This window comes from Coregonus lavaretus, assembly GCF_964263955.1.
Source record: "Coregonus lavaretus genome assembly, contig: HAP1_SCAFFOLD_2946, whole genome shotgun sequence".
NCBI lineage: Eukaryota > Metazoa > Chordata > Actinopteri > Salmoniformes > Salmonidae > Coregonus > Coregonus lavaretus.
The window spans coordinates 4,567-32,500 of NW_028160643.1; the positions used below are offsets into that span (position 1 = coordinate 4,567).

At 45.8% G+C, this 27,934-nt stretch overlaps 1 protein-coding gene across 1 annotated transcript in view; it reads right to left on the bottom strand.

The window, feature by feature from the left end:
* Positions 1–11,599: 11,599 nt before the first annotated feature.
* LOC311121601 (kinesin-associated protein 3-like) overlaps positions 11,600–27,934 on the bottom strand; it is a gene marked incomplete at its 5' end in the record, with an annotated part of 51,550 nt that continues 35,215 nt past the window's right edge. Inside the window, 3 exons of the mRNA XM_084196065.1 lie at positions 11,600–12,470; positions 20,238–20,319; positions 20,630–20,792. Of these exons, the coding sequence (XP_084052191.1) occupies positions 12,359–12,470; positions 20,238–20,319; positions 20,630–20,792 (357 nt within the window). The remainder of the gene's footprint in view (positions 12,471–20,237; positions 20,320–20,629; positions 20,793–27,934) is intronic.

Consider the following 27,934-nt stretch of genomic DNA (forward strand, 5'->3'; position numbering starts at 1 on the left):
CCCAAAGACAACAGGAGCCCTGCCTCCACTATACTAACTAACCCTAACCCTAACCCTAGCCCAAAGACAACAGGAGCCCTGCCTCCACTATACTAACTAACCCTAACCCTAACCCTAGCCCAAAGACAACAGGAGCCCTGCCTCCACTATACTAACTAACCCTAACCCTAACCCTAACCCTAACCCAAAGACAACAGGAGCCCTGCCTCCACTATACTAACTAACCCTAACCCTAACCCTAGCCCAAAGACAACAGGAGCCCTGCCTCCACTATACTAACTAACCCTAACCCTAACCCTAACCCTAACCCAAAGACAACAGGAGCCCTGCCTCCACTATACTAACTAACCCTAACCCTAACCCTAACCCAAAGACAACAGGAGCCCTGCCTCCACTATACTAACTAACCCTAACCCTAACCCTAGCCCTAGCCCAAAGACAACAGGAGCCCTGCCTCCACTATACTAACTAACCCTAACCCTAACCCTAGCCCAAAGACAACAGGAGCCCTGCCTCCACTATACTAACTAACCCTAACCCTAACCCTAACCCTAACCCAAAGACAACAGGAGCCCTGCCTCCACTATACTAACTAACCCTAACCCTAACCCTAACCCTAACCCAAAGACAACAGGAGCCCTGCCTCCACTATACTAACTAACCCTAACCCTAACCCTAGCCCAAAGACAACAGGAGCCCTGCCTCCACTATACTAACTAACCCTAACCCTAACCCTAACCCTAACCCAAAGACAACAGGAGCCCTGCCTCCACTATACTAACTAACCCTAACCCTAACCCTAACCCAAAGACAACAGGAGCCCTGCCTCCACTATACTAACTAACCCTAACCCTAACCCTAACCCAAAGACAACAGGAGCCCTGCCTCCACTATACTAACTAACCCTAACCCTAACCCTAGCCCAAAGACAACAGGAGCCCTGCCTCCACTATACTAACTAACCCTAACCCTAACCCTAACCCAAAGACAACAGGAGCCCTGCCTCCACTATACTAACTAACCCTAACCCTAACCCTAACCCAAAGACAACAGGAGCCCTGCCTCCACTATACTAACTAACCCTAACCCTAACCCTAGCCCTAGCCCAAAGACAACAGGAGCCCTGCCTCCACTATACTAACTAACCCTAACCCTAACCCTAACCCAAAGACAACAGGAGCCCTGCCTCCACTATACTAACTAACCCTAACCCTAACCCTAACCCTAACCCTAGCCCAAAGACAACAGGAGCCCTGCCTCCACTATACTAACTAACCCTAACCCTAACCCAAAGACAACAGGAGCCCTGCCTCCACTATACTAACTAACCCTAACCCTAACCCTAGCCCAAAGACAACAGGAGCCCTGCCTCCACTATACTAACTAACCCTAACCCTAACCCTAACCCTAACCCTAACCCAAAGACAACAGGAGCCCTGCCTCCACTATACTAACTAACCCTAACCCTAACCCAAAGACAACAGGAGCCCTGCCTCCACTATACTAACTAACCCTAACCCTAACCCTAGCCCAAAGACAACAGGAGCCCTGCCTCCACTATACTAACTAACCCTAACCCTAACCCAAAGACAACAGGAGCCCTGCCTCCACTATACTAACTAACCCTAACCCTAACCCTAGCCCAAAGACAACAGGAGCCCTGCCTCCACTATACTAACTAACCCTAACCCTAACCCTAACCCAAAGACAACAGGAGCCCTGCCTCCACTATACTAACTAACCCTAACCCTAACCCTAGCCCAAAGACAACAGGAGCCCTGCCTCCACTATACTAACTAACCCTAACCCTAACCCTAGCCCAAAGACAACAGGAGCCCTGCCTCCACTATACTAACTAACCCTAACCCTAACCCTAGCCCAAAGACAACAGGAGCCCTGCCTCCACTATACTAACTAACCCTAACCCTAACCCTAACCCAAAGACAACAGGAGCCCTGCCTCCACTATACTAACTAACCCTAACCCTAACCCTAACCCTAACCCAAAGACAACAGGAGCCCTGCCTCCACTATACTAACTAACCCTAACCCTAACCCTAACCCAAAGACAACAGGAGCCCTGCCTCCACTATACTAACTAACCCTAACCCTAACCCTAGCCCAAAGACAACAGGAGCCCTGCCTCCACTATACTAACTAACCCTAACCCTAACCCTAGCCCAAAGACAACAGGAGCCCTGCCTCCACTATTCCAGCACCATTTCAACTTCAACATTTAAACATCATCAAATCTACAAGGTTATATATGCTTAGTTTAATACACTGAAAACAAACTTAAAGATGCCAAAAGCAATTTAGTCCAATGTTGCTAAATATCATGTGGCTGTCCATGGGGCCGATTTCTGTCTGTGTGTGTGTGTGTGTATGTGTGTGTGTGTGTCTGTGTGTGTGTGTGTCTGTGTGTGTGTGTGTGTGCGTAAGTAAAACAAAACGTGTTGACTCACCCTGCTTGTAGACTAGTTGAACGCCATCGCCATCCTCCTCTCTTTCATGTTGGCAAAACGGTCTATGTCTCTGTCATACAGTACGCTTTTAGTTTTTGTTGTCATAGGCTCCCTAGCTAAAATGCTTGCCATTTCGCATGGGCAACAATGAACCAGCTAAGTTAGCTAGCTAGTTAACGTGAGCAACAATGAACCAGCTAAGTTAGCTAGCTAGTTAACGTGAGCAACAATGAACCAGCTAAGTTAGCTAGCTAGTTAACGTGAGCCTACTAGGTTACATCTAGGCTACATATTGAACTTCAATCGTCTCAGGTCAGTGGCACAATATATGAATTTATGGTTAGATTAGAATCGCCATCATAACCATTGGCCTGTACAGAGAATTAAGTCAAAACCACAAGTACAAATCCCGATCTCCATCCATGGCTTAGGAACAGGCCGATTTAGCAAGCTAGCTACTGCAGGACATCAACACAAGCTTCTTCCCTTGGAAAGACAAAACCAAATTCTTGCACGCATCAATCAATCAATTGCTACTCTTTTGGTCCAGACAGCATCAGAAACATGGGCTACACATACTGAGACAGAGGGGGCGCTGTTTCCCTCGCTCCGGTGAGATTCAGCCACTTGCAAATTGACGGAAATTTATGAAAACACAGAAAGACAAAATATCAATTATTTTATCATTTTTATTAGTCAAATATTTTGGAAGCCTGGCTTCCCTTGACATCCATGAATACACACGTTGAGTATAAGTAACACACAGCCTTGCCAAACAACGCTACTGCCACCTTCTGGTTTGGAGTATTTTAAAAGGCTGAGTGGCTGACGACTTCAAGGTCTTTGCTGTGTGAACACAAAAGAGATGGACTGCCGACACTCTGTTCTGAATACTAAGTACTGTCTGTCGGCAAACTTTTGACAATCCTACTGGTGTGTCTGAGTTTACCAGTTTTTCCATGTGGTTTCTTCCTTCACAGATTCAATGAAATGATGACCTCTTCCTAAATATCTGGTTTCCTAGAACAAGGATGGTTCAACTCTCCCCTACTCTCCCCTCCTCTCCCTTACTCTCCCCTCCTCTCCCCTACTCTCCCCTACTCTCCTCTACTCTCCTCTACTCTCCCCTACTCTCCTCTCCTCTCCCCTCATCTCCTCTACTCTCCCCTCCTCTCCCCTACTCTCCTCTCCTCTACTCTCCCATACTCTCCCCTACTCTCCTCTCCTCTCCCCTCCCCTACTCTCCCCTACTCTCCTCTACTCTACTCTCCTCTGCTTTCCTCTCCCCTACTCTCCTCTCCTCTACTCTCCGCTACTCTCACCTACTCTCCCCTCCCCTCCTCTCCCCTACTCTCCCTTACTCTCCTCTCCTCTCCTATCCCCTACTCTCCTATACTCTCCCCTACTCTCCCCTACTATCCTCTACTCTCCCCTACTCTCCCCTACTCTACTCCAATCTCCCCTACTTTCCCCTACTCTCCTCTACTCTCCCTTACTCTCCCCTACTCTCCCCTCCTCTCCCCTACTCTCCTCTACTCTCCCCTACTCTCCTCTCCCCTCCTCTCCCCTCCTCTCCTCTACTCTCCCCTACTCTACTCCCTCCTACTCTCCTCTCCTCTCCTCCCCCCTACTCTCCTCTACTCTCCCCTACTCTCCCCTCCTCTCCTCTAATCTCCCCTACTCTCCCTTACTCTCCCCTACTCTCCTCTCCTCCCCCCTACTCTCCCCTACTCTCCTCTACTCTCCCCTACTCTCCCCTACTCTCCTCTCCTCTCCCCTCCTCTCCTCTACTCTCCCCTATTCTACTCTCACCTCCTCTCCTCTACTCTCCCCTACTCTCCTCTAATCTCCCCTACTCTCCCTTACTCTCCCCTACTCTCCTCTCCTCCCCCCTACTCTCCCCTACTCTCCCCTACTCTCCCCTACTCTCCTCTCCTCTCCCCTCCTCTCCTCTACTCTCCCCTATTCTACTCTCACCTCCTCTCCTCTACTCTCCCCTACTCTCCTCTAATCTCCCCTACTCTCCCTTACTCTCCCCTACTCTCCTCTCCTCCCCCCTACTCTCCCCTACTCTCCTCTACTCTCCCCTACTCTCCCCTACTCTCCCCTACTCTCCTCTCCTCTCCCCTCCTCTCCTCTACTCTCCCCTATTCTACTCTCACCTCCTCTCCTCTACTCTCCCCTACTATCTCTACTCTCCTCTACTCTCCCCTATTCTACTCTCCCCTCCTCTCCTCTACTCTCCCCTACTCTCCCCTACTTTCCCCTACTCTCCCATACTCTCCTCTACTCTCCCCTACTATCTCTACTCTCCTCTACTCTCCCCTACTCTCCTCTAATCTCCCCTACTCTCCCCTACTCTCCCTTACTCTCCCCTACTCTCCCCTACTTTCCCCTACTCTCCCATACTCTCCTCTACTCTCCCCTACTATCTCTACTCTCCTCTACTCTCCCCTATTCTACTCTCCCCTCCTCTCCTCTCCCCTATTATACTCTCCCCTCCTCTCCTCTACTCTCCCCTATTCTACTCTCCCCTCCTCTCCTCTACTCTCCCCTATTCTACTCTCACCTCCTCTCCTCTACTCTCCCCTACTATCTCTACTCCCCTATTCTACTCTCCCCTCCTCTCCTCTACTCTCCCCTACTCTCCCCTCCTCTCCTCTACTCTCCCCTGCTCTCCCCTTCACTCCTCTCCTCTCCTCTCCCCTGCTCTCCCAATGCTCTCCCCTGCTCTCCCCTACTCTCCTCTACATTCACTTTCATTTCAGTGTCTTCAATTCTTTGTGCTACTGATGTTTTTTCACAATAAAAGGGAATTGTCCTGACCAATCATGCATGACCATAATATTTTATTCATATTCAAATGAAATACTTCATATTTAATATGTTTTCAATTAACAAAAATCAGCTAAATGTAACGGAATTTTAAATGTCCATGTTAATTTTTTGATGTCCATGTTAATTGTTGAATAATTGACAGACATTTTGATTTTAACAGTGATTTTAATTGCGCTAATGTTCACACTCCATACCAATAAATCCCTCACATGGTTTTCTAAGGTCCTTCGTAGCAGCAGAGGATGCTACAGCAGTGGTTTCCAGTAGTTCCTATGAACTTCGGGTACTATTCTCACATTAAATACACTACTGTGCTGTTCTTCCCTTACACTAACACAATAAAGTAACACATACTTTAAATACGATTAACAAAATAATAAAGATGACCTCTATTATAAAACAAACAATAAACAAAAGCTCTAATATAAAATCATAGTTAATATAAACTGAGAATACTGTACATATAAACATATCAAATAAAAGCACTCTATTGTCAACGAGCAACAGACGTAATTCATGGTGAAGTGTGTCACAGAATAGTCGTGAAGTGTGTCGCAGAATAGTCGTGAAGTGTGTCGCAGAATAGTCGTGAAGTGTGTCGCAGAATAGTCGTGAAGTGTGTCACAGAATAGTCGTGAAGTGTGTCACAGAATAGTCGTGAAGTGTGTCGCAGAATAGTCGTGAAGTGTGTCGCAGAATAGTCGTGAAGGGTGTCACAGAATAGTCGTTAAGTGTGTCACAGAATAGTCGTGAAGAGTGTAACAGAATAGTTGTGAAGTGTGTCACAGAATAGTCGTGAAGGGTGTCACAGAATAGTCGTGAGGGTGTCACAGAATAGTCGTGAAGTGTGTCGCAGAATAGTCGTGAAGTGTGTCGCAGAATAGTCGTGAAGTCTGTCACGGAATAGTCGTGAAGTGTGTCACAGAATAGTCGTGAAGTGTGTCACAGAATAGTCGTGAAGAGTGTCACAGAATAGGAAAGTGTCTACTGCTGTCTACTGTATGTTCTGACACATTGCTTGCTGTAAGTGTAAGACATTTACTGCACGTTGAATCCTTTCTGTTTATTCAAACCCAAATGTAGCCTACTGATTTTTACCATCATTGCAAGAGCCCATATCATTTTTACACAAGCAAACCACTGTCTACCACCATCAATCTAGTCATGCAATACATTCTGGTTAATACTGTCTCGGTCATAGCCATATATTTAGACAGTTGGGCCAACTTTTCGAATTTTACATATTGTTCTAATTCTAGACATTCAGTTACATAGCATTGTTTAGAGCCCTCAAACTCAACTCTGGACCCCGAAGCCAGTTCCACTGCGTTTCTTAAATTGTTCCCCTCTGATCAGGGACTGGTTTAGACCTGGGACACCAGGTGGGTGATTCCCCTCTAATCAGGGACTGATTTAGACCTGGGACACCAGGTGGGTGATTCCCCTCTAATCAGGGACTGATCTAGACCTGGGACACCAGGTGGGTGATTCCCCTCTAATCAGGGACTGATCTAGACCTGGGACACCAGGTGGGTGCAATTAATTATCAGGTAGAACAGAAAACCAGCTGGCTCCAGACTTCGTAGGGTCAGAGTTGAATACCCCTGGTATAGGGTCAGAGTTGAATACCCCTGGTATAGGGTCAGAGTTGAATACCCCTGGTTTAGGGTCAGAGTTGAATATCCCTGGTATAGGGTCAGAGTTGAATACCCCTGGTATAGGGTCAGAGTTGAATACCCCTGGTATAAGGTCAGAGTTGAATACCCCTGGTTTAGGGTCAGAGTTGAATACCCCTGGTATAGGGTCAGAGTTGAATACCCCTGGTATAGGGTCAGAGTTGAATACCCCTGGTATAGGGTCAGAGTTGAATACCCCTAGTATAGGGTCAGAGTTGAGTACCCCTGGTATAGGGTCAGAGTTGAATACCCCTGGTATAGGGTCAGAGTTGAATACCCCTGGTTTAGAGCATTTGTCGAGAGTGTCGACTCCAACGACTCCGATACCAGGAGTCGTTCACCACTAGCGCTATAGAGTGGAGAGGAGGAGCCCAGAAGTCATTTAGCCATTGGCTGTAGAGTTGCTTTATTATTCGTTTTTTTTTAATGTCAATTAACATTCCTGGATTATTCATTACATTAATAAAGTCCAATTTAATCAACAAATACAATAGTTGGTTTAAAAAAGGTACAAGACTGTGTACATATGTGGCTGTGTTGGCAAAATAACTACATATCCCATCAAGCCATGGCTGCACGAAACATTCAGCTAACCCTACGCCAATGGAGCTCAAAACTGAACTTGGATCCGCGTTAAGTAGCAATGATTTCCTTTGCCACCGTGCGAACCAATCATGACTATTCAACAAAACAATAAAGAATTTTCAAGTTCCTTTCCAGGGAATTTCTTAGTTACATGATTGTATAACTAGCAAAGGAGTTTTGAAGTTGAGGGTGCAGTATATATGAAGTTTGACAAAGTTCAGCTAGCCAGCTAGTTTAGCCAGGGAAAACAAGCTGGGACAGGATATAGCTGGGCGCCCATGGAGGCTAATTCAGGAACAGATTGTAGTTTTTTATGCCCTGATATCAGGAGCTGGTGGTGAAAAGTTTGATTAAACAATTCAGAGACTGAAACAAAATACATCAGATTAGAAATATTTAAGGAGAGCAAATCGATGTACAGTACAATCCCCAAATCAGCTGTAGCTGTCAATAGTAAAACAAAGCTTAAAACTATGTTTTGAGTGAACCCTGAATCCAGGAAATGAATGGTGATGTCGCTTCCAGACTCCTCCTCCACACCACTCTATGCAGATGTTGCCTCCCTCCGAGGCACGTGTTGCTAGGCAACCCCCCCTGGACTTGTCCGGGCAGCCCCCTGGCTAATGCCAGTGTGAGAAACTTGCTGGCAAAGGTTTGTGCTATGAAACTAAATAAATACTGCACTCTGACCCACAAAACGTATTTGCTAGATTCATGAGTATTCTTAGACAAAGCAAGGAAAGTGAACTTCAAAACGTGATTTAGTTTTATTGAGATTTGTAGTTGTTGGTAAATAATGAATCTGCTAGCTTCTGACTTGACTTATTGATCCTTTAAATATTCCATGTTCTGTTAATGGTGGAGAGGCTATACGGACAAGACTGGTGCCCAAATGGTGACGTATGTCGCGCATCTGAGAGTCGAGTGTGGAGACGAATGGATTGGGTTTAGTCAGTCGTCCTGATATACTCTTGCTGCCCTTCCCAGCTAGTGCATGCTGGCTAGTTGGAAACAACAGCAGCTAGTGCATGCTGGCTAGTTGGAAACAACAGCAGCTAGTGCATGCTGGCTAGCTGGAAACAACAGCAGCTAGTGCATGCTGGCTAGTTGGAAACAACAGCAGCTAGTGCATGCTGGCTAGTTGGAAACAACAGCAGCTAGTGCATGCTGGCTAGCTGGAAACAACAGCAGCTAGTGCATGCTGGATAGCTGGAAACAACAGCAGCTAGTGCATGCTGGCTAGCTGGAAACAACAGCAGCTAGTGCATGCTGGCTAGTTGGAAACAACAGCAGCTAGTGCATGCTGGCTAGTTGGAAACAACAGCAGCTAGTGCATGCTGGCTAGTTGGAAACAACAGCAGCTAGTGCATGCTGGCTAGCTGGAAACAACAGCAGCTAGTGCATGCTGGCTAGTTGGAAACAACAGCAGCTAGTGCATGCTGGCTAGTTGGAAACAACAGCAGCTAGTGCATGCTGGCTAGTTGGAAACAACAGTAGCTAGTGCATGCTGGCTAGCTGGAAACAACAGCAGCTAGTGCATGCTGGCTAGTTGGAAACAACAGCAGCTAGTGCATGCTGGCTAGCTGGAAACAACAGCAGCTAGTGCATGCTGGCTAGCTGGAAACAACAGCAGCTAGTGCATGCTGGCTAGTTGGAAACAACAGCAGCTAGTGCATGCTGGCTAGTTGGAAACAACAGCAGCTAGTGCATGCTGGCTAGCTGGAAACAACAGCAGCTAGTGCATGCTGGCTAGTTGGAAACAACAGCAGCTAGTGCATGCTGGCTAGCTGGAAACAACAGCAGCTAGTGCATGCTGGCTAGTTGGAAACAACAGCAGCTAGTGCATGCTGGATAGCTGGAAACAACAGCAGCTAGTGCATGCTGGCTAGTTGGAAACAACAGCAGCTAGTGCATGCTGGCTAGCTGGAAACAACAGCAGCTAGTGCATGCTGGCTAGTTGGAAACAACAGCAGCTAGTGCATGCTGGCTAGCTGGAAACAACAGCAGCTAGTGCATGCTGGCTAGTTGGAAACAACAGCAGCTAGTGCATGCTGGCTAGCTGGAAACAACAGCAGCTAGTGCATGCTGGCTAGTTGGAAACAACAGCAGCTAGTGCATGCTGGATAGCTGGAAACAACAGCAGCTAGTGCATGCTGGCTAGCTGGAAACAACAGCAGCATGGTGCTAGTTAAAACTTGGAAAAGAAAGGGATGTTTATTTCGATGGGCGAGGGAGAAATAACCTGTAGTATAATGGTCACCATCTCCAATTTGTTCCATCCCACTTGATTTGCAGCCTACAGGAGAAATAACTTGTAATATTGGTAGATGTCACCGTGATACAGTCTACTGCTCAATGGGGAGAGTTTGAGCTGCTAGCCGACAACACAACAACACAGGGTCCTTCACTCTTCCTCTTGCCGCAGTAATGAGGGAAGTAGCTAGCTAGTGTAGCCAATATCAGGCCAGGGTGACGGCTAAAGCACATTTATTGTAGTGATTTTCACCGAAAATGTACAAATACGGCCTTTACGTTTCAAAAGTTTCAAAATCTCGCTGAAAGTTTCTAGCAACAAACATAAACTAGCTAGCTGGGGAGGGCTCATCAGGACAACTGGCTGAACCTAATCTGTTTGTTTCCACTCAACTTGGCACACGATATATAAAGTTGGACACCAGGTGTGTCAGTATCGCCTCTCCCTGTTAAATGGGGCTCCCTAACATGGCTGTCGTAGAATGTTGTAGTGTCATAATGGAGAAACCTCAATGGCCCAACTCTCTAAACACATGTTGCTGGTCTAGATTAGGGCTAGCCTGCAGGGCCAATACAGCCTGACCCCAACAGATTAGTATATATATACACATTATACATAGTTAACTAGCGCATGATTATTTCGTTACGTGTAGTTACAAGGTGTGCACTCTACAGTGTATTGAGAACATGTAATGGTGATTTTAAATGCAGTGCAATAGCAGTAGCATTGAAGAGCATATTATGTTATGTTAAATATAGTTAGAGTAACGTGATCCTAGAGCTAAATTATTATTATTATTAGATTATTTTTTTTTAATGCCAAAGCTGACAACGTGAGTGGTTTGTCTGTTCATGCAGATATAATAACAAGAATTTAAAGGTGCTACACTTAGAATTTCTCTGAATTGCCCCCCTATGTGGAAGCTAGGTGAATTTCTCCCCTATGTGGAAGCTAGGTGAATTTCTCCCCTATGTGGAAGCTAGGTGAATTTCTCCCCTATGTGGAAGCTAGGTGAATTTCTCCCCTATGTGGAAACTAGGTCCCCTATGTGGAAACTAGGTGAATTTCTCCCCTGTGTGGAAGCTAGACTAATTTCTCCCCTGTGTGGAAGCTAGGTGAATTTCTCCCCTATGTGGAAGCTAGGTGAATTTCTCCCCTATGTGGAAGCTAGGTGAATTTCTCCCCTATGTGGAAGCTAGGTGAATTTCTCCCCTATGTGGAAGCTAGGTGAATTTCTCCCCTATGTGGAAGCTAGGTGAATTTCTCCCCTATGTGGAAGCTAGGTGAATTGCCCCCCTGTGTGGAAGCTAGGTGAATTGCAACAGCTTTATGCTGCATTCAAAACAAATCTCCTCCCCCGCATTCTATTCCCCTGTAACATGGCGGAGACTCACGCCTGAGCCTTTTACTTTCGGTTTTGGTCCACCAGCTTCAAAAAGCTTTTTGTTATTGAAAATATATTTCACAGAGATTTAGATGGTACAATGATTCCCTACACTGCTTGTTTTCTCACATAAACTGAAATTGAGCGAACAGTGTTGTATTTTTGCAACCAGGAAAGGACCACCTGAGCCGATTTCCACTACATAAAACAGCCACAAAGTCAAAAAACTACTTTCCCATTTTGACAACAGATTCCACTCTGGCGGTGAGAAATCTAAAAGTGAATATCACAGCCAACCACAACATTGGTGGGTAAGCAATACTGTGAAACACTTTCATTCCACTATTACTGCAGATATATTATGGACATTTTCTGAAATTACAATGCAACAAAATAAATACATGTGTAGCACCTTTAATTCTAAATTAAAGTGGTTTCAAGCCTGCCTTAGTAGCCTGTATTGCAATTCTATTTTGATTACCGTCTTTTTATTAATGATTCAGTGGTCCTTAGTTTTAAGTAATATTCATGCAGAAGTGTGTGGTTTGTGTGCTGATATAAACATTTAAATGTCTACAAATTAAAAACATAATTTAAGCCCTCCGCTACTTCATGTTCAAATAAAAGTCAACATGTAGCATGATATTTGCACCTACCTTAGCATTGCCCGAATAATAAAAACATTCCAATAAATACATTTGAATCATTTCAAATCCAGTAAATATAGTGTATAAAAAACCATCTATGGCTGTCAGCTTGCATTAGCACACAGAAGTCAGGAAAGTAAAGCCAGGAGATTCTGATGCAGCGGTTACTGAAAAATGACGACTAGTCGCTAACATTCTGACACTCCCTGTATCAATAACACTAGATAGTGTTAGGTTGCATCTCAAATGGTACCCTATTTCATATATAGTGCACTACTTTCACCAGAACCCTATGGGAATAGGGTGCCATTTGGGAGGCACATCTAGTGTTCATAGTGAGTCAATGGGGGTTGGTCAGTGTTAAGTGTTGATGGGGGTTGGTTAGTGTTAAGTGTTGATGGGGGTTGGTCAGTGTTAAGTGTTAATAGTGAATGAATGGGGGTTGGTCAGTGTTAAGTGTTGATGGTGAGTGAATGGGGGTTGGTCAGACTGTGGATGGGGAGAAGGTCTCTATCTGGAAGAAGTGTAGTCGTAGAAGAACTGTTCGTCTGGTCTGAAGCCGAAGCCGGTGGCTGGTCGGCTCGATGTCCCCGTAGTCAGGTCAAACCCATCAGCTCCTCCACTGGAGAGAGACAAATATATAGTAACATTAGAAATATTACAACGTTATCAAATGCAAGGAGTTTCAATGTTAGTGTGTTAGTGTGTGTGTTAGTGTGTGTGTTAGTGTGTGTGTGTGTGTGCTCTGGATAAGAGCGTCTGCTAAATGACAAAAAAAATAAAAAGAATGATGGAGCCCACTGTGTTCTTGGGGACCTTCAATGCTGCAGACATTTCTTTGTACCCTTCCTACGTCCTCATGGCTTGGTTTTTGCTCTGACATGCACTGTCAACTGTGGGACCTTATATAGACAGGTGTGTGCCTTTCCAAATCATGTCCAATCAATTGATTTTACACCAGATGGACTCCAATCAAGTTGTAGAAACATCTCAAGGATGATCAATGGTAACAGGATGCACCTGAGCTCAATTTCGAGTCTCATAGCAAAGGGTCTGAATATTTATGTAAATGTGTTATTTCCGGGGTTTTTCATTATACATTTGCTAAAATTTATAAAAAACGATTTTTGCTTGGTCATTATGGGGTATTGTGTGTAGATTGATGAGGGGGAAAAAACAATTACATCCGTTTTAGAATAAGGCTGTAACGTAACAAAATGTGGAAAAAGTCAAGGGGTTTGAATACTTTCCGAATGCACTGTATACTATTTAGGTTTTCTACTGTCAAATTTACACCTTCACTATTACAGTGAAACGTTTTGTCCAGGAAGTTGTCTAGAATGGATTGAATTTGTTGTTGCCTAATTGTTTTTTGGTAGGTTTCTACACTACTTTCCTTCCATCTATAGCATTTCTTAATATTATTCAGTTCCTTTGGCTTTGATGCCTCATGATTGAGTATTGCTCTGTTCTAGTAGACTGTGATTTTGCTGTGATCTGATAGGGGTGTCAGTGAACGCTGAGAGACTCTGGGTTGAGGTCAGTGATAAAGTAATCTACAGTACTACTCCCAAGGGATGAGCTGTAGGTGTACCTACTGTAAGAAGCCCCTTGAAGCCTACCATTGACTAGATCCAGCGTGCGACAGAGCTGCTGACCATTTTTTGGGGGGATAGAGGCATTTGCATTTTCTCTCTCTCTCTCTCTCTCTCTCTCTCTCTCTCTCTCTCTCTCTCTCTCTCTCACTGTCTCTCTCTCTCTCTCTCTCTCTCTCTCTCTCTCTCTCTCTCTCTCTCTCTCTCACTGTCTCTCACTGTCTCTCACTGTCTCTGTCTCTGTCTCTCTGTCTCTCTGTCTCTGTCTGTGTGTGTGTCTGTGTCTCTGTCTCTCTCTCTCTCTGTCTCTGTCTCTCTCTCTCTCTCTCTCACTGTCTCTGTCTCTGTCTCTCTGTCTCTCTGTCTCTGTCTCTCTGTCTCTGTCTGTGTGTGTGCATAAATAAAATACTCAAATAGTCTGTAGCCATTCTGTTATCAGTCTTATGGGTTGGGGATAGAAGCTGTTCAGGAGCCTGTTGGTGTCACACTTGATGCTCCGGTACTGTTTGCCGTGCGGCAGCAGAGAGAACCGTCTATGGCTTGCGTGGCTAGAGTCTTTAACCATTTTCCGGCCCGTCCTTTCACACCGCTTGACATAGAGGTCCTGGATGGCAGGGAGCTCTGACATAGAGGTCCTGGATGGCAGGGAGCTCTGATATAGAGGTCCTGGATGGCAGGGAGCTCTGATATAGAGGTCCTGGATGGCAGGGAGCTCTGACATAGAGGTCCTGGATGGCAGGGAGCTCTGATATAGAGGTCCTGGATGGCAGGGAACTCTGGTATAGAGGTCCTGGATGGCAAGGAGCTCGGATATAGAGGTCCTGGATGGCAGGGAGCTCTGGTATAGAGGTCCTGGATGGCAGGGAGCTCGGATATAGAGGTCCTGGATGGCAGGGAGCTCGGATATAGAGGTCCTGGATGGCAGGGAGCTCTGATATAGAGGTCCTGGATGGCAGGGAGCTCGGATATAGAGGTCCTGGATGGCAGGGAGCTCTGATATAGAGGTCCTGGATGGCAGGGAGCTCTGACATAGAGGTCCTGGATGGCAGGGAGCTCTGATATAGAGGTCCTGGATGGCAGGGAACTCTGGTATAGAGGTCCTGGATGGCAAGGAGCTCGGATATAGAGGTCCTGGATGGCAGGGAGCTCTGGTATAGAGGTCCTGGATGGCAGGGAACTCTGGTATAGAGGTCCTGGATGGCAGGGAGCTCGGATATAGAGGTCCTGGATGGCAGGGAGCTCGGATATAGAGGTCCTGGATGGCAGGGAGCTCGGATATAGAGGTCCTGGATGGCAGGGAGCTCGGATATAGAGGTCCTGGATGGCAGGGAGCTCTGGTATAGAGGTCCTGGATGGCAGGGAACTCTGGTATAGAGGTCCTGGATGGCAGGGAGCTCGGATATAGAGGTCCTGGATGGCAGGGAGCTCGGATATAGAGGTCCTGGATGGCAGGGAGCTCGGATATAGAGGTCCTGGATGGCAGGGAGCTCGGATATAGAGGTCCTGGATGGCAAGGAGCTCGGATATAGAGGTCCTGGATGGCAGGGAGCTCTGGTATAGAGGTCCTGGATGGCAGGGAGCTCGGATATAGAGGTCCTGGATGGCAGGGAGCTCGGATATAGAGGTCCTGGATGGCAGGGAGCTCTGATATAGAGGTCCTGGATGGCAGGGAGCTCGGATATAGAGGTCCTGGATGGCAGGGAGCTCTGATATAGAGGTCCTGGATGGCAGGGAGCTCTGACATAGAGGTCCTGGATGGCAGGGAGCTCTGATATAGAGGTCCTGGATGGCAGGGAACTCTGGTATAGAGGTCCTGGATGGCAAGGAGCTCGGATATAGAGGTCCTGGATGGCAGGGAGCTCTGGTATAGAGGTCCTGGATGGCAGGGAACTCTGGTATAGAGGTCCTGGATGGCAGGGAGCTCGGATATAGAGGTCCTGGATGGCAGGGAGCTCGGATATAGAGGTCCTGGATGGCAGGGAGCTCGGATATAGAGGTCCTGGATGGCAGGGAGCTCGGATATAGAGGTCCTGGATGGCAGGGAGCTCTGGTATAGAGGTCCTGGATGGCAGGGAACTCTGGTATAGAGGTCCTGGATGGCAGGGAGCTCGGATATAGAGGTCCTGGATGGCAGGGAGCTCGGATATAGAGGTCCTGGATGGCAGGGAGCTCGGATATAGAGGTCCTGGATGGCAGGGAGCTCGGATATAGAGGTCCTGGATGGCAGGGAGCTCTGACATAGAGGTCCTGGATGGCAGGGAGCTCGGATATAGAGGTCCTGGATGGCAGGGAGCTCTGATATAGAGGTCCTGGATGGCAGGGAGCTCTGACATAGAGGTCCTGGATGGCAGGGAGCTCTGATATAGAGGTCCTGGATGGCAGGGAGCTCTGATATAGAGGTCCTGGATGGCAGGGAGCTCGGATATAGAGGTCCTGGATGGCAGGGAGTTCTGATATAGAGGTCCTGGATGGCAGGGAGCACTGGTATAGAGGTCCTGGATGGCAGGGAGCTCGGATATAGAGGTCCTGGATGGCAGGGAGCTCTGACATAGAGGTCCTGGATGGCAGGGAGCTCGGATATAGAGGTCCTGGATGGCAGGGAGCTCGGATATAGAGGTCCTGGATGGCAGGGAGCTCTGACATAGAGGTCCTGGATGGCAGGGAGCTCTGCACCAGTGATGTGCCATGCGATGGAGGGCGGTGCTGTTACCATACCAGGCGGTGATCCAGCCAGTCAAGATGCTCTCAATGGTACAGCTGTAGAACCTTTTGAGGATTTGAGAGCCCATGACAAACCTTCTCAACCTCCCGGCTCCATTGCTGCCCTGTCAATTAAGATTATAATCCCTGCTCCATTGCTGCTCTGTCAATGAAGATTATAATCCCTGCTCCATTGCTGCTCTGTCAATGAAGATTATAATCCCTGCTCCATTGCTGCCCTGTCAATGAAGATTATAATCCCTGCTCCATTGCTGCCCTGTCAATGAAGATTATAATCCCTGCTCCATTGCTGCCCTGTCAATTAAGATTATAATCCCTGCTCTATTGCTGCCCTGTCAATGAAGATTATAATCCCTGCTCCATTGCTGCCCTGTCAATGAAGATTATAATCCCTGCTCCATTGCTGCCCTGTCAATGAAGATTATAATCCCTGCTCCATTGCTGCCCTGTCAATGAAGATAATAATCCTTGCTCCATTGCTGCTGTCAATTAAGATTATAATCCCGGCTCCATTGCTGCCCTGTCAATTAAGATTATAATCCCTGCTCCATTGCTGCCCTGTCAATGAAGATAATAATCCTTGCTCCATTGCTGCTCTGTCAATGAAGATAATAATCCTTGCTCCATTGCTGCTCTGTCAATGAAGATTATAATCCTTGCTCCATTGCTGCCCTGTCAATGAAGATAATAATCCTTGCTCCATTGCTGCCCTGTCAATGAAGATTATAATCCCTGTAACATTTTATGTTTCACTGAGTCGTGGCTGAACGAGGACATGGATAATATACAGTTTGCTGGATTATCTCATCGGCAAGACAGAACATCAACCTCCATAAAACGAGGGGAGGTGGTCTGTGTCCATTTGTCAAAAAAAGCTGGTGCGCGATTTCTAATATTAAGGAAGTCTCAAGGTTTTGCTCGCCTGAGGTAGAGTATCTCATGATAAACTGTGGTCTGATGATGCGGATGCTACGCTACAGGTCTGTTTTGCTAGCACAGACTGGAATATGTTCCGGGATTCATCCAATGGCATTGAGGAGTATACCACCTCAGTCACTGGCTTCATCAATAAGTACATCGACGACGTCCCCACAGTGACCGTACGTACATATCCCAACCAGAATGGATTACAGGCAACATCCGCACCGAGCTAAAGGCTAGTGCTGCCACTTTCAAGGAGCGGGACACTAATCCAGGCACTTTTAAGAAATCCCGCTATGCCCTCCGACGAACCATCAAACAGGCAAAGCGTCAATACAGCACTAAGATTGAATCCTACTACACCGGCTCTGACGCTCGTCGGATGTGGCAGGGGTTGCAAACTATTACTGATTACAAAAGAAACTCAGCCGCGAGCTGTCCAGTGACGCGAGCCTACCAGATGAGCTAAATGTCTTCTATGCTCGCTTCAAGGCAAGCAACACTGAACCACGCATCAGAGCAACATCTGTTCCGGAAGACTGTGTGATCGCACTCTAACCCGTAGCCAATGTGAGTAAAGGCTTTAAACAGGTCAACATTCACACCTCCCTCTGCAACTGGATGCTGGACTTCCTGACGGGCCGCCCCCAGGTGGTAAGGGTAGGCAACAACACATCTGCCACGCTGATCCTCAACACGGGGGCCCCTCAGGGGTGCGTGCTCCCTGTTCACCCACAACCGCACAAATCCAACAGCATCATTAAGTTTGCAGACGACACAACGGTGGTAGGCCTGATCATCGACAATGATGAGACAGCCTATAGGGAGGAGGTCAGAGACCTGGCAATGTGGTGCCAGGACAACAACCTCTCCCTCAACGTGATCAAGACAAAAGAGCTGATCGTGGACTACAGGAAAAGAGGGGCCGAGCACACCCCCCATTCACATCAACGGGTCTGTATTGAGCGGGTCGAGAGCTTCAAGTTCCTTGGCGTCCACATCACCAACAAACTAGCATGGTCCAAACACACCAAGACAGTCGTGAAGAGGGCACGACAACGCCTATTCCCCCTAAGGAGACTGAAAAGATTTGGCATGGGTACTCAGATCCTCAAAAGGTTATTCAGCTGCAACATCGAGAGCATCCTGACCGGTTGCATCACCGCCTGGTATGGCAACTGCTCGGCATCCGACTGTAAGGCACTACAGAGGGTAGTGCGTACAGCCCAGTACATCACTGGGGCCAAGCTTCCTGCCATCCAGGACCTCTATACCAGGTGGTGTCAGAGGAAAGCCCCAAAAATGGTCAAAGACTCCAGCCACCCTAGTCATAGACTGTTCTCTCTGCTACCGCACAGCAAGTGGTACAGGAGCGCCAAGTCTAGGTCCAAAAGGCTCCTTAACAGCTTCTACCCCCAAGCCATAAGAATGCTAAATAGTTAATCAAATGGCTACCCGGACTATTTGCATTGACCCCCTGTCACACAGACCTACCCACTAATAGGATCATAACCTGTCACACAGACCTACCCACTAATAGGATCATAACCTGTCACACAGACCTACCCACTAATAGGATCATAACCTGTCACACAGACCTACCCACTAATAGGATCATAACCTCTGTCACACAGACCTACCCACTAATAGGATCATAACCTCTGTCACGCAGACCTACCCACTAATAGGATCATAACCTCTGTCACACAGACCTACCCACTAATAGGATCATAACCTGTCACACAGACCTACCCACTAATAGGATCATAACCTGTCACACAGACCTACCCACTAATATGATCATAACCTCTGTGACTTAGAGAGCTAGTCAGTCTAATTAATTAATTATCTTTGTAGTGACTGGGTGTATTGATACACCATCCAAAGTGTAATTAATAACTTCACCATGTTCAAAGGGATATTCAATGTCTGCTTTTTCTATATTTACCCATCTACCAATAGGTGCCCTTCTTTGCGAGGCATTGGAAAACCTCCCTGGTCTTTGTGGTTGAATCTGTGCTTGAAATTCACTGCTCGACTGAGGGACCTTACAGATAATTGTATGTGTGGGGTACAGATATAAGGTAGTCATAAAATCATGTTAAACACTATTATTGCACACAGAGTGATTTCATGCAACTTATGTGACTTGTTAAACAAATGTTTACTCCTGAATTTCTTTAGACTTGCCATAACAAAGGGGTTGAATACTAATTGACTCAAGACATTTAAGCTTTTCATTTTTAATTAATTTGTAAAAATTTGTAAAACATAATTCCACTTTGACATTGTGGTATTGTGTGTAGCCAAGGGGTGTGAATACTTTCTGACGGCCTACACCCCCCCCCCCCCCCCCCTCCACCCCCCACGGCCTACACCCCTACCCCCACAACTCCCTATCCTCCAAGGTGTTAGACCCCCCCTCCAAGGTGTTAGACCCCCCCTCCAAGGTGTTAGACTCTATCCTCCAAGGTGTTAGACCCTACCCTCCAAGGTGTTAGACCCTATCCTCCAAGGTGTTAGACCCTATCCTCCAAGGTGTTAGACCCTATCCTCCAAGGTGTTAGACCCTATCCTCCAAGGTGTTAGACCCTATCCTCCAAGGTGTTAGACCCTATCCTCCAAGGTGTTAGACCCTATCCTCCAAGGTGTTAGACCCTATCCTCCAAGGTGTTAGACCCTACCCTCCAAGGTGTTAGACTCTATCCTCCAAGGTGTTAGACCCTACCCTCCAAGGTGTTAGACCCTATCCTCCAAGGTGTTAGACCCTATCCTCCAAGGTGTTAGACCCTATCCTCCAAGGTGTTAGACCCTACCCTCCAAGGTGTTAGACTCTATCCTCCAAGGTGTTAGACTCTATGTGGTCCTTGTAACGCCAAGGTAGTGGGTTCGATCCCCGGGACCACCCATACACAAAAAATGTATGCACACATGACTGTAAGTCGCTTTGGATAAAAGCGTCTGCTAAATGGCATATTATATATTATATTATTATTATTATCCTCCAAGGTGTTAGACTCTATCCTCCAAGGTGTTTGATACTAACAGGTATACTGGAAGAGTACTGTATGGATGACATGTAAAGGTGAGTGTGTATGGGTGAGAGGAATCAATAGTGTCTGGGAGAGTTAAAGGTTGTCTCACTATCATACCCATGTTGTCCGTCTCCATTCTGTGCGTAGGGATCACTGAAGAAGTCTGGACTGACTGCTCCTGACGCAGGGGTGATCCCATCTGGACACAGAGAGAGAGAGAGAGAGAGAGGTCTTCCTCTAAAGGTTCTCACACCATCATCTTCCTAACAGCTGCTGGTGGAACTCAAAGAGACAACCGAACAGCACACTGGATCTAAAAATGCTATGGGTGATTCATTCAAATAGCACTGTATACACTTTACTGACCAGCACTTAAGAAGCGTGTGTGTGTGTGTGCGTGCGTGCGTGCGTGCGTGCGTGCGTGCGTGCGTGCGTGTGTGTGCGTGCGTGCGTGTGCGTGTGTGTGTGTGTGTGCGTGTGTGTGTGTGTGTGTGCGTGTGTGTACTGACCAGTGCTGTAGAAGAGGTCAGGTCTGTCCATCTCTCCATCGTCTCCGTACATGAAGGGCTCTCCATCCTCCATCTGCCTGCTCTCCACCATCTCTAACCACTGAGAGTTATGCCATCGGAACTTCTCTCTCTGAGTCTTCCTCCCCCACTCCTCATCATACTCCTACAGAGAGGGAGGGAGGGGGATAAGGTGGGAGGGAGGGAGAGAGGGAGGGGGATAAGGTGGGAGGGAGAGAGGGGGAGAGAGGGGGAGGGAGGGAGGGGGATAAGGTGGGAGGGAGAGAGAGAGGGAGGGAGAGAGGGGGAGGGAGGGAGAGAGGGAGGGAGAGAGGGAGGGAGGGAGGGAGAGAGGGAGGGAGGGAGGGAGGGAGGGGGATAAGGTGGGAGGGAGAGAGAGAGGGAGGGAGAGAGGGGGAGGGAGGGAGGGAGGGAGGGAGGGAGGGAGGGAGGGAGGGAGAGAGGGAGGGAGGGAGGGAGGGAGGGAGGGAGGGAGGGAGGGGGATAAGGTGGGAGGGAGAGAGGGGGTGGGAGGGAGAGAGGGGGAGGGAGGGAGAGGGGGAGGGAGGGAGGGGGATAAGGTGGGAGGGAGGGAGAGAGGGAGGGGGATAAGGTGGGAGGGAGAGAGGGGGTGGGAGGGAGAGAGGGGGAGGGAGGGAGAGGGGGAGGGAGGGAGGGAGGAAGGGAGTAGAAAGAGAAATGTGGCGAGTTATGGAGTTCACACTACCATTTTTCATAAATGATCCGTAACTGTTGTGTTGTGGTCAACTGACTCTCACACAACACCCTTCAAACCTAATCTCATTTTATTTGTCACATGCGCCGAATACAACGGGTGTAGACTTCACCGTGAAATGCTTTACTTACAAGCCCTTAGCCAATGACGAAGAGTAAAACAATTATTATATATAAGAAAAATAGTAACACAAGAGGAATATAATATACATGCATGGAGATACACTATATATACAGCAGTATGAGGACACCCCTTCATATTAGTGGATTCTAATAGAGATACACTATATATACAGCAGTATGTGGACACCCCTTCATATTAGTGGATTCTAATAGAGATACACTATATATACAGCAGTATGTGGACACCCCTTCATATTAGTGGATTCTAATAGAGATAGATACACTATATATACAGCAGTATGTGGACACCCCTTCATATTAGTGGATTCTAATAGAGATACACTATATATACAGCAGTATGTGGACACCCCTTCATATTAGTGGATTCTAATAGAGATGCACTATATATCCAGCAGTATGTGGACACCCCTTCATATTAGTGGATTCTAATAGAGATGCACTATATATCCAGCAGTATGTGGACACCCCTTCATATTAGTGGATTCTAATAGAGATGCACTATATATCCAGCAGTATGTGGACACCCCTTCATATTAGTGGATTCTAATAGAGATACACTATATATACAGCAGTATGTGGACACCCCTTCATATTAGTGGATTCTAATAGATACACTATATATACAGCAGTATGAGGACACCCCTTCATATTAGTGGATTCTAATAGAGATACACTATATATACAGCAGTATGTGGACACCCCTTCTTATTAGTGGATTCTAATAGAGATACACTATATATACAGCAGTATGTGGACACCCCTTCATATTAGTGGATTATAATAGAGATACACTATATATACAGCAGTATGTGGACACCCCTTCATATTAGTGGATTCTAATAGAGATACACTATATATACAGCAGTATGTGGACACCCCTTCATATTAGTGGATTCTAATAGAGATACACTATATATACAGCAGTATGTGGACACCCCTTCTTATTAGTGGATTCTAATAGAGATACACTATATATACAGCAGTATGTGGACACCCCTTCATATTAGTGGATTATAATAGAGATACACTATATATACAGCAGTATGTGGACACCCCTTCATATTAGTGGATTCTAATAGATACACTATATATACAGCAGTATGTGGACACCCCTTCATATTAGTGGATTATAATAGAGATACACTATATATACAGCAGTATGTGGACACCCCTTCATATTAGTGGATTCTAATAGAGATACACTATATATACAGCAGTATGTGGACACCCCTTCATATTAGTGGATTCTAATAGAGATACACTATATATACAGCAGTATGTGGACACCCCTTCATATTAGTGGATTCTAATAGAGATACACTATATATACAGCAGTATGAGGACACCCCTTCATATTAGTGGATTCTAATAGAGATACACTATATATACAGCAGTATGTGGACACCCCTTCATATTAGTGGATTCTAATAGAGATACACTATATATACAGCAGTATGTGGACACCCCTTCATATTAGTGGATTCTAATAGAGATACACTATATATACAGCAGTATGTGGACACCCCTTCTTATTAGTGGATTCTAATAGAGATACACTATATATACAGCAGTATGTGGACACCCCTTCATATTAGTGGATTATAATAGAGATACACTATATATACAGCAGTATGTGGACACCCCTTCATATTAGTGGATTCTAATAGATACACTATATATACAGCAGTATGTGGACACCCCTTCATATTAGTGGATTATAATAGAGATACACTATATATACAGCAGTATGTGGACACCCCTTCATATTAGTGGATTCTAATAGAGATACACTATATATACAGCAGTATGTGGACACCCCTTCATATTAGTGGATTCTAATAGAGATACACTATATATACAGCAGTATGTGGACACCCCTTCATATTAGTGGATTCTAATAGAGATACACTATATATACAGCAGTATGAGGACACCCCTTCATATTAGTGGATTCTAATAGAGATACACTATATATACAGCAGTATGTGGACACCCCTTCATATTAGTGGATTCTAATAGAGATACACTATATATACAGCAGTATGTGGACACCCCTTCATATTAGTGGATTCTAATAGAGATACACTATATATACAGCAGTATGTGGACACCCCTTCTTATTAGTGGATTCTAATAGAGATACACTATATATACAGCAGTATGTGGACACCCCTTCATATTAGTGGATTCTAATAGAGATGCACTATATATACAGCAGTATGAGGACACCCCTTCATATTAGTGGATTCTAATAGAGATACACTATATATACAGCAGTATGTGGACACCCCTTCATATTAGTGGATTCTAATAGAGATAGATACACTATATATACAGCAGTATGTGGACACCCCTTCATATTAGTGGATTCTAATAGAGATACACTATATATACAGCAGTATGTGGACACCCCTTCATATTAGTGGATTCTAATAGAGATACACTATATATACAGCAGTATGTGGACACCCCTTCATATTAGTGGATTCTAATAGAGATACACTATATATACAGCAGTATGTGGACACCCCTTCATATTAGTGGATTCTAATAGAGATACACTATATATACAGCAGTATGTGGACACCCCTTCATATTAGTGGATTCTAATGGAGATACACTATATATACAGCAGTATGTGGACACCCCTTCATATTAGTGGATTCTAATGGAGATACACTATATATACAGCAGTATGAGGACACCCCTTCATATTAGTGGATTCTAATAGAGATGCACTATATATACAGCAGTATGAGGACACCCCTTCATATTAGTGGATTCTAATAGAGGTGCACTATATATACAGCAGTATGTGGACACCCCTTCATATTAGTGGATTCTAATAGAGATGCACTATATATACAGCAGTATGAGGACACCCCTTCATATTAGTGGATTCTAATAGAGATACACTATATATACAGCAGTATGTGGACACCCCTTCATATTAGTGGATTCTAATAGAGATATATACACTATATATACAGCAGTATGTGGACACCCCTTCATATTAGTGGATTCTAATAGAGATACACTATATATACAGCAGTATGAGGACACCCCTTCATATTAGTGGATTCTAATAGAGATACACTATATATACAGCAGTATGTGGACACCCCTTCATATTAGTGGATTCTAATAGAGATACACTATATATACAGCAGTATGTGGACACCCCTTCATATTAGTGGATTCTAATAGAGATGCACTATATATACAGCAGTATGTGGACACCCCTTCATATTAGTGGATTCTAATAGAGATACACTATATATACAGCAGTATGTGGACACCCCTTCATATTAGTGGATTCTAATAGAGATACACTATATATACAGCAGTATGTGGACACCCCTTCATATTAGTGGATTCTAATAGAGATACACTATATATACAGCAGTGTGGACACCCCTTCATATTAGTGGATTCTAATAGAGATACACTATATATACAGCAGTATGTGGACACCCCTTCATATTAGTGGATTCTAATAGAGATACACTATATATACAGCAGTATGAGGACACCCCTTCATATTAGTGGATTCTAATAGAGATACACTATACAGTGAGGGAAAAAAGTATTTGATCCCCTGCTGATTTTGTACGTTTGCCCACTGACAAAGACATGATCAGTCTATAATTTTAGTGGTAGGTTTATTTGAACAGTGAGAGACAGAATAACAACAAAAAAATCCAGAAGAACGCATGTCAAAAATGTTATAAATTGATTTGCATTTTAATGAGGGAAATACAGTGGGGAGAACAAGTATTTGATACACTGCCGATTTTGCAGGTTTTTCTACTTACAAAGCATGTAGAGGTCTGTAATTTTTTCATAGGTACACTTCAACTGTGAGAGACGGAATCTAAAACAAAAATCCAGAAAATCACATTGTATGATTTTTCAGTAATTAATTTGCATTTTATTGCATGACATAAGTATTTGATACATCAGAAAAGCAGAACTTAATATTTGGTACAGAAACCTTTGTTTGCAATTACAGAGATCATACGTTTCCTGTAGGTCTTGACCAGGTTTGCACACACTGCAGCAGGGATTTTGGCCCACTCCTCCATACAGACCTTCTCCAGATCCTTCAGGTTTCGGGGCTGTCGCTGGGCAATACGGACTTTCAGCTCCCTCCAAAAATGTTCTATTGGGTTCAGGTCTGGAGACTGGCTAGGCCACTCCAGGACCTTGAGATGCTTCTTACGGAGCCACTCCTTAGTTGCCCTGGCTGTGTGTTTCGGGTCGTTGTCATGCTGGAAGACCCAGCCACGACCCATCTTCAATGCTCTTACTGAGGGAAGGAGGTTTTTGGCCAAGATCTCGCGATACATGGCCCCGTCCATCCTCCCCTCAATTCGGTGCAGTCGTCCTGTCCCCTTTGCAGAAAAGCATCCCCAAAGAATGATGTTTCCACCTCCATGCTTCACGGTTGGGATGGTGTTCTTGGGGTTGTACTCATCCTTCTTCTTCCTCCAAACACCGCGAGTGGAGTTTAGACCAAAAAGCTCTATTTTTGTCTCATCAGACCACATGACCTTCTCCCATTCCTCCTCTGGATCATCCAGATGGTCATTGGCAAACTTCAGACAGGCCTGGACATGCGCTGGCTTGAGCAGGGGGACCTTGCGTGCGCTGCAGGATTTTAATCCATGACGGCATAGTATGTAACTAATGGTTTTCTTTGAGACTGTGGTCCCAGCTCTCTTCAGGTCATTGACCAGGTCCTGCCGTGTAGTCCTGAGCTGATCCCTCACCTTCCTCATGATCATTGATGCCCCACGAGGTGAGATCTTGCATGGAGCCCCAGACCGAGGGTGATTGACCGTCATCTTGAACTTCTTCCATTTTCTAATAATTGCGCCAACAGTTATTGCCTTCTCACCAAGCTGCTTGCCTATTGTCCTGTAGCCCATCCCAGCCTTGTGCAGGTCTACAATTGTATCCCTGATGTCCTTACACAGCTCTCTGGTCTTGGCCATTGTGGAGAGGTTGGAGTCTGTTTGATTGAGTGTGTGGACAGGTGTCTTTTATACAGGTAACGAGTTCAAACAGGTGCAGTTAATACAGGTAATGAGTGGAGAACAGGAGGGCTTCTTAAAGAAAAACGAACAGGTCTGTGAGAGCCGGAATTCTTACTGGTTGGTAGGTGATCAAATACTTATGTCATGCAATAAAATGCAAATTAATTACTGAAAAATCATACAATGTGATTTTCTGGATTTTTGCTTTAGATTCTGTCTCTCACAGTTGAAGTGTACCTATGATAAAAATTACAGACCTCTACATGCTTTGTAAGTAGGAAAACCTGCAAAATCGGCAGTGTATCAAATACTTGTTCTCCCCACTGTAAGTATTTGACCCCCTCTCAATCAGAAAGATTTCTGGCTCCCAAGTGTCTTTTATACAGGTAACGAGCTGAGATTAGGAGCACACTCTTAAAGGGAGTGCTCCTAATCCCAGCTTGTTACCTGTATAAAAAACACCTGTCCACAGAAGCAATCAATCAATCAGATTCCAAACTCTCCACCATGGCCAAGACCAAAGAGCTCTCCAAGGATGTCAGGGACAAGATTGTAGACCTACACAAGGCTGGAATGGGCTACAAGACCATCGCCAAGCAGCTTGGTGAGAAGGTGACAACAGTTGGTGCGATTATTCGCAAATGAAAGAAACACAAAATAACTGTCGATCTCCCTCGGCCTGGGGCTCCATGCAAGATCTCACCTCGTGGAGTTGCAATGATCATGAGAACAGTGAAGAATCAGCCCAGAACTACACGGGAGGATCTTGTCAATGATCTCAAGGCAGCTGGGACCATAGTCACCAAGAAAACAATTGGTAACACACTACGCCGTGAAGGACTGAAATCCTGCAGCGCCCGCAAGGTCCCCCTGTTCAAGAAAGCACATATACAGGCCCGTCTGAAGTTTGCCAATGAACATCTGAATGATTCAGAGGAGAACTGGGTGAAAGTGTTGTGGTCAGATGAGACCAAAATCGAGCTCTTTGGCATCAACTCAACTCGCCGTGTTTGGAGGAGGAGGAATACTGCCTATGACCCCAAGAACACCATCCCCACCGTCAAACATGGAGGTGGAAACATTATGCTTTGGGGGTGTTTTTCTGCGAAGGGGACAGGACAACTTCACCGCATCAAAGGGACGATGGACGGGGCCATGTACCGTCAAATCTTGGGTGAGAACCTCCTTCCCTCAGCCAGGGCATTGAAAATGGTTCGTGGATGGGTATTCCAGCATGACAATGACCCAAAACACACGGCCAAGGCAACAAAGGAGTGGCTCAAGAAGAAGCACATTAAGGTCCTGGAGTGGCCTAGCCAGTCTCCAGACCTTAATCCCTTAGAAAATCTGTGGAGGGAGCTGAAGGTTCGAGTTGCCAAACTTCAGCATT